Raw genomic sequence first — 10569 nt, 5'->3', positions numbered from 1 at the left:
CCCCCCCCCCCTCAGGCGGGGCAGTCCTAAGCCCCGCCCCCACGGAGCCCTCCTCGAGTTCATCGGTCGCCAGTAGGGGGCGTGACTAAAATGAAAATTCGAGGCCTCCCGGGAGCTGCGAGGGTGTTGCGTGGCGCGCTCTGGCTATTCTCAATCACCCCTTCCCTCTCGTTCCCAGAAATGTCTGCGGCTGAACCCCGATGCGCCCGTGTGGGTGTCCAAGCAGCGGGTGCTCTGCGCCCTCAACCACAGCTTGCAGGATGTGCTCAACTACGGCCTCTTCCAGCCCCCCTCTCAGGGCCGGGCAGGCAAGTTCCTGGACGAGGAACGCCTGCTGCGCGACTACCCGCCCAACCTGGACACGCCCCTGCCCTACCTGGAGGTGGGGCTCCTGGGAGGGGGCGGGGCTGGGGAGGTGGTCCTTGGCCTGAGAGATTGACAGGTGTAGGCCTGGGGGTGTAACGTACTGTACTGAGGGAGGTGTGTGTGTGTGTGTGTGAAAGACAGAGACCGGGAGAGGGAGAGAGAGGCAGAGAGACAGAGAGAGGAGGGGGGGAGAGAGAAGGAGGGAGAGAGAGATGGAGAGAGGGAGAGAGAGAAGAGGAGGGGGAGAGGCAGAGAGAGGCAGAGAGGGATGCGTGCAGGTAGTGTGAGGTATGTGCGTGTACACAGTGGGTGGGCTGCCCAATGAGAGGAGTCTACAAGATGGGAGGCTGTGCCCAGTGGGGTGAGTCTGGGGCCAGTGAGGGCTTCGAGTTTCATCTGCTGAGGGGTGTGAGTGTGCAGAGTGAGAGTGTATGGCCACAGGGGTGGGGGCTGGTGTGTGTGTGCTCCCTGAAGGCCTTTGGATCTGACCTGGGGTGCCCCCAAAGGCTGTGGCGGGGAACACGCCAGTCTCCTGTTCCCTGTCATCACTGCAGCTTGTGGGGTGGGAATGGGGCCGGGGAAGTTGGTGACTGGGCTGAAACCCTGCCCCTCCCTCTTTCTCCCCTGGCACCGGGCAGTTCCGCTACAAACGCAGGGTTTACACCCAGAGCCTGCTGGATGATAAGCAGTTTGCAAAGTTACACACCAAGGTGATGTTCCGGGAGAATCCTTTGAGTGGCATTGAGGGATGCGCCAGGTCCTCCAGAGTTCATTCTGTCCAATCCCCAGGCTCTAGGCAGTCATTTTCTCCCCTAACCCAGACAAGGGGTCCATGCTCTCAAAAAGGATCCCGGAGCATGAGCTTCCTCAGTACCTTTGCCTTCCTCTCCCCCAGGGTTCAGTTTCAGTCTCTAAGCCCCATTGGGAAAAGATTAGGATGCCAGGTTAGATGGCGATGGGGTGGAGTAGAGTTAGATGGGCTGATGGGTTGGGCATCCGTAGGGTGGCTGAGAATCATGGAGCCTGGGAGACACTGGTAGGGACATGGGGCTCAGCTGACAGACCAAGGCTGACACATGTTGGTATCCTAGGCGAACCTTAAGAAGTTTATGGAATATGTCCAGCTTCACAGCACAGAGAAGGTGGCCCGGCTTCTGGACAAGGGGCTGGACCCCAACTTCCATGACCCTGACACAGGAGGTGAGAGGCCAAGGTGGGGCAAGGGAGGCAGCCTAACTCTTACCTTTACTGAGGCCTGAGCTGAGGGTCTTCATTCTGTCCCGTGATATACTGTGATTCCCAGAGTGCCCTCTGACCCTGGCTGCCCAGATGGATGGTGCCACGGATTTACTAAAAGTCCTGAGGAATGGTGGGGCTCATCTGGACTTCCGAACGAGGGATGGGCTGACAGCCTTGCACATTGCCACCCGCTGCCGGAACCCCAATGCTCTGACGGTCGGTATGGGGAAAGGACCCTGGGGAGGAGGCAGGGGGGAGAAAGAGGGAGCCTGAGGCTTTGGTGACTCTGAGCCCCCATCTCCCTATAGACCCTGCTGGACCTTGGGGCATCCCCAGACTACAAGGACAGCCGTGGCCTGACCCCCCTATACCATAGCGCCCTAGGGGGTGGGGACCCCCTCTGCTGTGAACTCTTGCTCCATGACCATGCACAAATTGGGACAGCTGATGAGAATGGATGGCAAGAGATCCACCAGGTAAGGGGCGGAGTTAGGGAGGTGGCACTGGAGAAAGTGGCAAGACTTCCATGAAAGAATCAGGGAGTGAGGGGACTTAAGGGAATCAAGTATCCTATTTTTAAAAATTAATTTAATTTAATCCTATTTCCTACCTCTCTCACCTTTAGGCCTGTCGATTTGGTCATGTCCAACACCTAGAGCACTTGCTGTTCTATGGGGCCGACATGCGGTCCCAGAATGCATCAGGAAACACAGCCCTGCACATCTGTGCCCTGTACAACCAGGTAGGACATGTGTGTGTGTGTGTGTGTGTGTGTGTGTGTGTGTGTGTGTACACCAGTTCTCTGCTTCTGCTTCCTGTCCCTAATCTTGCTTCTCTTCCCTCTCTCTTCCAACCAGGAGAGCTGTGCCCGGGTTCTCCTCTTCCGGGGAACTAATAAAGACGTTCGTAATTACAACAGCCAAACAGCTTTTCAGGTATGGGGCACAAAAGGAGCTGTGGGTGCTTGGGGTTAAGGTTGTCTCATGGGCCTGGGTGCATGAATGAGGATTAGGAAAGTGGGGTAGAGAAAAGTTGATAGGGTGGCTCACTTCACCTTTTTATCCTAAGGTGGCCATCATTGCTGGGAACTTTGAACTTGCTGAGGTCATCAAAACTCATAAGGATTCTGATGTTGGTGAGTCCTTGTCTTCCTCCTTTCCTCCCCCTGCATTAGAGTCACTAGGGGTTATGAGTTCACTTGGGGACAGCAAAGGTCCCTAGTCAAGGTGGGGATTGGTAAGGACCAGATGGGGGCACAGGGATGTCAGAGGCAATGAGTGGGTTCAGAAGGGAGGGACGATGAGGGAAAATGGAGCCAAGAGAAGGTCAATGAGGATCAAAAGGAACTGGTGATTTCCACTGACCATGACAGTCTCCTCTGGTTGTAATTCTTTACTCTTTTCTTGGTCTGACCCCAGAGTCTGTGGCAAGTTGATTCCCACATCTAAACTGCCTGGTCAGTGACCCTGGAAGAGTGGCACACTATAGAGGGGAGCAGGGTGAAGATACAAAATTTATTAGAAATGAGATAGTTGGGCAAGGCAGAGAGGAGGTGTCTGCAGCAGTGGCCAAAAACCTGGCTCCAACCCAGCTCTAATGCTTGCTGTGTGACCCTTTTGCTGTGTCCTTCACTTTTTGCTCATCTCTAACAAAGAGATGAGAAGGCTTGTGATTTCCTTCAAGGTGATACAAGGAAAACATTGGCGAGCCGCTAGTGGACTAGAGATGGGATTTGTTTTTCTTGGCTAATGGCATCAGTATGATAGAAACATTTGGGCTGGGAGACGGGTGGCATTGGATAGCTGGGGTCTGTTTGTGTTTCTTCTGCCTTGACGTTGGGTTGACATTAAGATTGAGTTTGAGGGGGCAGCTGGGTAGCTCAGTGGATTGAGAGCCATGCCTAGAGACTGGAGGTCCTAGGTTCAAATCCGGCCTCAGACACTTCCCAGCTGTGTGACCCTGGGCAAGTCACTTGACCCCCATTGCCTACCCTTGCCACTCTTCCACCTATAAGTCAATATACAGAAATTAAGGATTTAAAATAAAAAAAAAAATAAAAAAAAAGATTGAGTTTGGGTTAGGGCTAGCTTTGAGCCAGATTGAAGTCCAAGGAAGGATCAAAATTCATAAATATCTTTGGGCCATCCTCAGGGCCATGGTTGATCTTTGAATTCAAGACAGAAGTATTGGTAGTTCTCTCACCCCCCCCCCCCAATTGGGATTCATTTGAGGGCAAGGAATGAATGATGTCTTCAAAAGCTTTCTGTTTGGAGAGTGATCCCAAGTCCTGATGTAGTTTTGGAGTGTGGCCGATCTTCTGTTCCTGTACCTAAGCCCTGGGGCCAAAAGATCAGGTTAGACTCAATACAAGATGAGCCCTAGACGCCTTGGTTGTGAAGTTCAGGGTGGGTTTTGAATCTGTGGATTCTGTCTTTGTCTAGGGTACGGGTTAGGTTGGAATTGGAGTTGGGGTTAAGTTTGAGATACATTTAAGGCTGTGACCACTGGAAGGGCAGTGCAGGGAGGGCCCTAATGTAGGCAGATTTCCTGGGGGGGGTGCCACCTGCAGAGCCCCCATTATTCTCTTATAAATTCTCTTATTTTAGATGACAACACAAATGGCTTATGGGGCCCTATCCAGTGGGGTGTTGGGTATTAGGGACAACGAGCCCTTGGCTTGTTTAGAGCTTGCATATATCTTGCCCTGGCTCTGGGATATTGGGGGAAAGGACCCTAGCCAAGGAGCCAGGAAGCCTTGGTTTTTCCTCCAGACTCTGACACGGGGCTTGTACTTGGGCAGGGCATAGAATACCTGCCTAGGTACCTTCGGTTTCCCCATATCTGTCAAATGAGAAGTGGGCTAGACTTTTGGGTGCTCCTCCCAGTGGCGACCCTTCATGGTTCTCTGATTCTGAAAGATGGGAGAATGGAGGCCAGGTCTGAGCAATGTGTCAGGGCATCCAAACGGTTTCTTTTCATCAAGTTTTTCTGTGTGTGTGTATGTATGTGTGTGTGCGTGTGTGTGTGTGTGTGTGTGTGTGTGTGTGTGATGTGCTTGTGTATGTGCACATAAGTGTGCACAGGATCTTTAACAAGGCAACATGGCGTGGTGACTCTGTTGGAATGGATGATAATAAAAGCTCATCATAGCTGATATTTCTGTAGCACCTACTATGTGCCAGGCACTGTCCTAAGTGCTTTACAATTATTATCTCATTTGATCCCCATAACAACCCTGGGAGATAGGTACTATTGTCATCCCCATTTTACTAATGAGGAAACTGAGGCCAATAGAAGATAAATGACTTGAACAGAGTCCCATAGCTAGTAAGTGTCTGAAGCTGGATTTGAATGCAGGTCTTTGTCCGCTTCACCACCTGCTTTGAATCCTGGCTCTGATTCAGTTGAACTCTGAGATGAAACAGACAAGTCACTGACCTTCTCTGGGCTTCTGTGAAGTCTTCACTTCACGGTCCTGTTGTGAGAAGGAGACTTGGGGTGGGGGTGGGGGAGCTCAATCAGTTCTGAACCCACTTTGGCCCTGAGACTGCAAAGTGAGACATGCATGGACCCTGGGTCAGGGAACCTGCAGAGAGGGAGGAGATCAGCAGAGATATTTCCCTGGGCATGGAGTAGCTTGTGACTACCAGAAGGGTTTCTTGATGGCAAAGGGTCTGGCACTATTGCTTCCAGAGTAAACTGAGTCCACCCGCGTTCCAAGAGTTGGGGCTGGGTGTGGCCTGAGCGAGAGGAGGATTGGCAGTGCTTGGAGGTTCTGGGGTGGATAATGGGACGGGCAGCAAATTCTCTGGTGTTTAGGGAGCCTGAGAGAAGTTGGGAGGGGCCAGACAGGGAGACACCTTTAAGGGAGTGGGGCTAGAGGGGGACAGGACTGTGGACCTGACAAACAGAACTGCAAACAAGGCAGCGTCACCCAGGAGATGTCCTGACGATTCTTTTGTCTTTATGGGTATTTGAGTATGAGGGAAGCTCCCAGGCAGCTGAGTCTTCCTTGAGGACATTCTGCCCAGCCTCCCTGTGGGTGACAGGATAGTGGGGCAGGCTGCTGCTGGTATCCATAATATTGGAAAGAAGGTATGACCCTGTGAGTTAGGACCCTGGCCTTGGATTTCTCCCTTAGAGTCTGGTCAGGTTAGGGTGTCATAATTCCATCCCATAGTGTGACCAGTTTTTCTCTGTCTCTGTCTCTCCCTCCCCCCACCTGTGCGGTCATGGGATCATGAGCATTTGGTGGTGTACCCTGTAGGAGATGTCCTCAGTGGTCTGATCATTCTGACAACCAGCTCTGTCCTGTGCCCCCATCACCATCCTCATGGGTAGCTTGATGATCAATCAGTGAGTGCTCTCTCTGCCTCTTGTTGGTATCTGCCTGTGTCTTTCCGTCTGATTAGACGGTCTGGTCTCCATCTGGACTCATTCCTGCCCCAAACTGGAGGAGCCCTTTGGCCTTCGCTCTCCTTTGGGCTGCTTAGTAGTCTCTTACCAGCTCCCCTTGACCAGGACTCAGTCACGTGACCTGACCCCCATTCTCTTCCTGGGCCTGAGCTGTGATCTCTCCCGAGACAAGTCGATAAGAAAGTGCGGAAGTCTTTATTACGCACCTCCTAGTGCCAGGTACTGGGTGCTGAGCTTCTTGGACAGAGCCTGATCAGTGTTTTCTCCTGTGTCCTCTCATGTGGCCCATCTCATGTACAGTGAGCACTGGAAACACTGAAAAGAGCCTAGGCTATTCTGTTTGGAGGCTGAGACACAGAGCCTCCCCACCTCTAAAGGCAGCCGATTTCTTTCTTCTAGAGCTAAAATTTCAGGAAACTTGGGACAAGGGAGGGGGAGTTGCAAAAAGTCCAGTTTCATTTGGTTGAAGAAACAGAGGTCTTGGATCTGAGGGGAGGCCTCTGTTTAGTCTCTCTTCACCTCCAGGCCCGAGAGAGTCCATCTTCACTCCTAAGTGTCTCCTGCTTCTCCTTGGTACCTTGAGCTCCTGGCCATGAAGGATACGTGGAAGTGGCCATGTTCAAAATGGCCAGATATGGCACTGATGCAAGGCTGGGCTGTTGGAGGTGTGGCATCCAGGCCTGGTCCCTGTGTTCCTTTGAGAGGCAGCATCATGTGGTGGCTAGGGCACTTGACTTGAATAGATCCTTAGCAGCTGTGTGAGCCTGGCTGTGTCACTTCGCCCTTCTATCTCAGTTTAGGGTTTGGATTTGATGACCTCCGAGGTTCCTTCCAGCTCAGATCTGGGATGCTCTTATGGTCCCTCATCTCCATGGTCTGCACTCTGGCCACATGGACAGATGGAACGGCAGCCCTGGGCCGGAGAACCTGACCACCGTTCAGATGTTCTCCAGGGTTGTCAGTTGGTGATTCTGGCTGCTCATGGGTGAAGCTGGGATTCCTGGGCCCCGAGCTAATGCTAGGGGTTGAGGTCCTACCATGAATTCTGTGCACTGACAGGGAAGGACAAACACTGCTGTGAATTCATGGGTGATGGTCGGGCTTGCGTATCCCGAAGGTTAATATCAGAGCTTACCTACCTACATCGGTGGGTAATGTCCAAGCTTACGTGCACTAATGAGGACTATCGAACCTCCTGTGTGCCAGGGGACTGCTTTGCTTGGCTGGCTGATGCCGCAGCTTCCATGCTTTGCCGGGTGACGTGGTCAGAGCCGAGACTCATTAAGGAGGGGAGAGTGAGACTTGGATGTGCTGCTGGGGAATAGCAGAGTTTATGGATTTTCACGAATAATGCCAGGGTTTGTGTATGTTGACGGGGAATGTTAGAACTCCTCTGTGCCTTTGGGTAATGTCAGCATGATGGGTAATACTGGAGATTACATGGTAATGCCAGACCTGGGTTGAATCAGTGGGTAGGATTGGCACTTGTATATGCTGATGGCTAATGTCACTGTTTACATGTGCTGATGAATAATTTCAGAATTTGTATGCAGTGATGAGAAATGTCCGAGCACACTGATGGGGAACATCTGGGCTAGTGGGCATCCATGGGTGATGTTGGCACTTGTCTGTACTGATGGCTAATACCAGAGTTTTGCTGTGGATGGGCAGTATCGGAGTGGGGAAATCTTTGGGGGGGGGCATAGGCCTCCCCTCATTTCATGCCCCTTCTTCTAGTGCCATTCCGGGAGACTCCCAGCTACGCGAAGCGGCGACGTCTGGCGGGTCCCAGTGGCTTGGCCTCCCCGAGGCCTCTGCAGCGCTCAGCCAGTGATAATGATCTAAAAGCTGAAGCCCGGTCTGGGCCCTCCCCTGGACCCTCACTCAGAAGCCTCCCCCACCAGTTACTGCTCCAGATGCAAGAAGCAGGCATGGGGCCTGTGGGCGGAGTCCGAGGACCCCAAAGCCGATCCCCATCCCTTCAGCGTCTGCAAGAGGAGAAGGAGAGAGACAAGGATCCCAGTGGTCACACACTGGTCAGAGGAGGTCGAAGCAAGAGCAGGTAGGACATGGGTCAGGGAACAAGGGGCCTTGGAGAAAGGGAAGTGAGGGGTGAGGGGTGTGGCCAAGGAAAAGTATGGGGAGTGCTGAGCAGTGGAGGTGGGGTGAAAGGGGGAAGAGTGGCCATGGCAAGAGCTGGTCACAGGCTCAGGGCAGAAGGGGTGGGAAGGCGCTCCTTATGGTTCCAGCCTAGCCCCAGACTTCATGGCTATATCTGGTTTTCTGTTAGGTGGCCCCTGATTGGGCAGCTCCCTGTGGGTTAGGGTCCATCCTGTTTGCTCTTTGGGCATCTTCCTCAGTCCTGCTGGCCTTTTGGGCTCTCATCGCTAGGACCTCCACCTCTAGCAAGTGGAGGAGAATGGGAGAAGGTGGGGAAGCCCAGGATGACAGCAGCTTAAAGAATATGGCTGGTTTCAAAGAGATGGGAGCACGTATAGATTTAGGACAGGATTATTTCTTGTGCTGGTGGTGCTGGGAGTTTATTCAGCATTTATGAGAGTAGCAATGTAAGGTAATCAGAAAATACTGGATGGGAGTCAGGACACCTGGGTCCCAGTCCCAGATATGCCAGTCTTTAGCCCTGTGACTGGTCACCTAAGTCACTTCTCTCTGGACCGTTGTCTAGGTCTGAAATCTCTTAAGATCATCTGAGAGTGACTAGCTGTGTGATCTTGGCCAAGTCCCCTTAGGCTTTGTAAACCTCAGTTTCTTCATCTGTAAAATGAAGAAGGGGATGGATTTGACAGGTCCTTCCTGCTCTAAAGTTATCGAGCCTGTTATTGTTGCCTTCTGTATACTCGGTAGCTTTGTTCTTAGTTGCTTTAGAGGAGTCTGGAGAAAAGTTAAGGCCTGCCTGCCGTCAGGGAGCTCTCCTTCCAGACCAAGAAAGGATAGGGATCTTCCCCAGACTCACAGTCTGGGGAAACTGAGGGACTGTCTGGGGCAGGCAGAGACAAAGAAGGCCTAGATCTCACAAGAGAAAGATGGGCCTTGCCTTCTGAGACCTTCCAGGCTAGAGAAACTGTCTGAGGTCCTGAACTCTGGAAGTTCAGTCTAGGATCTTCCCCCAGGCTGTATGTGCTGAAAACAACTGGGTCTGTCCTTGGGGGAAGGTTCTTTGGCTAGTGAGGTCTTATGGAAGGCCACGCTGTGGCCAGGCCTCTGAGAGAAGGTGGGATTGGGAGGGTGTGTGAAGGAGAAGAGCCACAGGAAGCTGGGGCCAGCCTGGAAGAGAACCTGAAATGCCAGGCTGGGGAGTCGGCACTCTCGAGGCAGTGGCAGCCATTTGGGGGGCCAGGGGCACCTCATATCATGGTTTTTAGGTTTGGGGGAGATTACAGAAGCAGATAAAGGAGTGACACAGGCTGAAATTAGTCAGGAGCCTGCTGGATGGAGGAGAGAAGGGCAGAGCCCAGCTGCTGGGACATGCAGGACAGGGAGGCTTGTCTCCTAGTTCTGGGAGCTAGGAGGATGGAGCTGCCTTGGAGAGAAACGGAGGGGCTGAGAAAAGGCGAAGGCTATGCTGGAAAGAGGATGGAGTCAGTTCTGTTGGAGGTGACAGTGAGACAGTCAGATAGAAATGCCCAGCAGGCAGTTGGCAAAGCTTGTATGGGGCTGAGGTTGGTCGGAGGTCACAGAGTGCAGCTGGAGAGGTCCTTAAAGGCCTACACCTCTGATCCCATCCTTTGTCAGATGAAGAGACAGAGGTTCATAGAGTTTCAGTGACTTGCCCAGGGTCACCCAGAAATGATTTGTCCGAGGTGGGACTTGACCCCAGGCCACCTTTATGCTTTTCTATGCCCAGGCCCAAAGTGCATTAGCTTTTCTTAAGAGCATCCTGGGCATTTGTGGTTCAAACGGAGATCTTTTCCACTTGACCTCCGGCCTTATCTAGGCAGGAGGCTGGTTTTCCGGAACCCAAGCCTTGGGAGTCCTTGGAGGGAAGCACTGGGGAGTCACCTGCATATGTTCTCTGAAGTCTGGAGGGTCGATGGAGTGGAGGGGCTGTAGAGGGCCAAGGGCTGTCTGACAGGAGGAGGAGGTGGAGGGGGAGAGGGGGCGAAGCTGCATGAGGACTAGAGGCTAGAGGGAGCAGCGAAGGGGACAGAGAAGAAACCTCAGCAAAGGGGGGCGGGGGCGCCGGGCTCGTGCTCCCCCTCCTGAGGGCCCCGCCCCCCAGCCCTCCCGGGTTCCAGGACCCGTGCTCCGGGGAGAGCTCTGTGCTGTGCCAGAGCGCTGGGGCCCGGGGGGAGCTCCGAGGTCCCGGTGGCCTTCAGGGCTGGAGGGCTGGCTCTGCTGTGGCGCCTCAGGCTTCTTTCCCCAGCTGAGTCCCGGCTCTCCCGCTCCCCCTCCCACCCCGGGCCCAGGATGCTGCCCGCTGGCCCGCAGAGGGGAGGGGCCCCCGGTGCGGCCGCCGCAGCGGGCAGGGAGCGAAGCAAGCAGGGCGCTCCCGGGAGCGCAGCCCCGCGGTGGTGGCGGGTCCGTGCG

The 10569-nt window shown here is 53.6% G+C and overlaps 1 protein-coding gene across 1 annotated transcript; it reads left to right on the top strand.

Moving 5' to 3' along the window:
* Window positions 1-115: 115 nt before the first annotated feature.
* LOC123256147 (SH3 and multiple ankyrin repeat domains protein 3-like) lies at window positions 116-10560 on the top strand (the record flags this gene model as incomplete). The annotated part of the gene is made up of 10 exons (XM_044684830.1): window positions 116-382; window positions 1005-1076; window positions 1458-1566; window positions 1670-1821; window positions 1914-2081; window positions 2231-2347; window positions 2463-2540; window positions 2674-2740; window positions 7759-8083; window positions 10449-10560. Coding segments are annotated over 10 exons (1467 nt in total), but the record flags the coding sequence as incomplete, so codon positions are not given.
* Window positions 10561-10569: the final 9 nt, after the last annotated feature.

The sequence above is a fragment of the Gracilinanus agilis genome, unplaced genomic scaffold, assembly GCF_016433145.1.
Source record: "Gracilinanus agilis isolate LMUSP501 unplaced genomic scaffold, AgileGrace unplaced_scaffold56359, whole genome shotgun sequence".
In the NCBI taxonomy this organism is placed as follows: domain Eukaryota; kingdom Metazoa; phylum Chordata; class Mammalia; order Didelphimorphia; family Didelphidae; genus Gracilinanus; species Gracilinanus agilis.
Note: the sequence above shows the minus strand (reverse complement) of the source record. Positions and strands in the feature narration are given on the sequence as shown.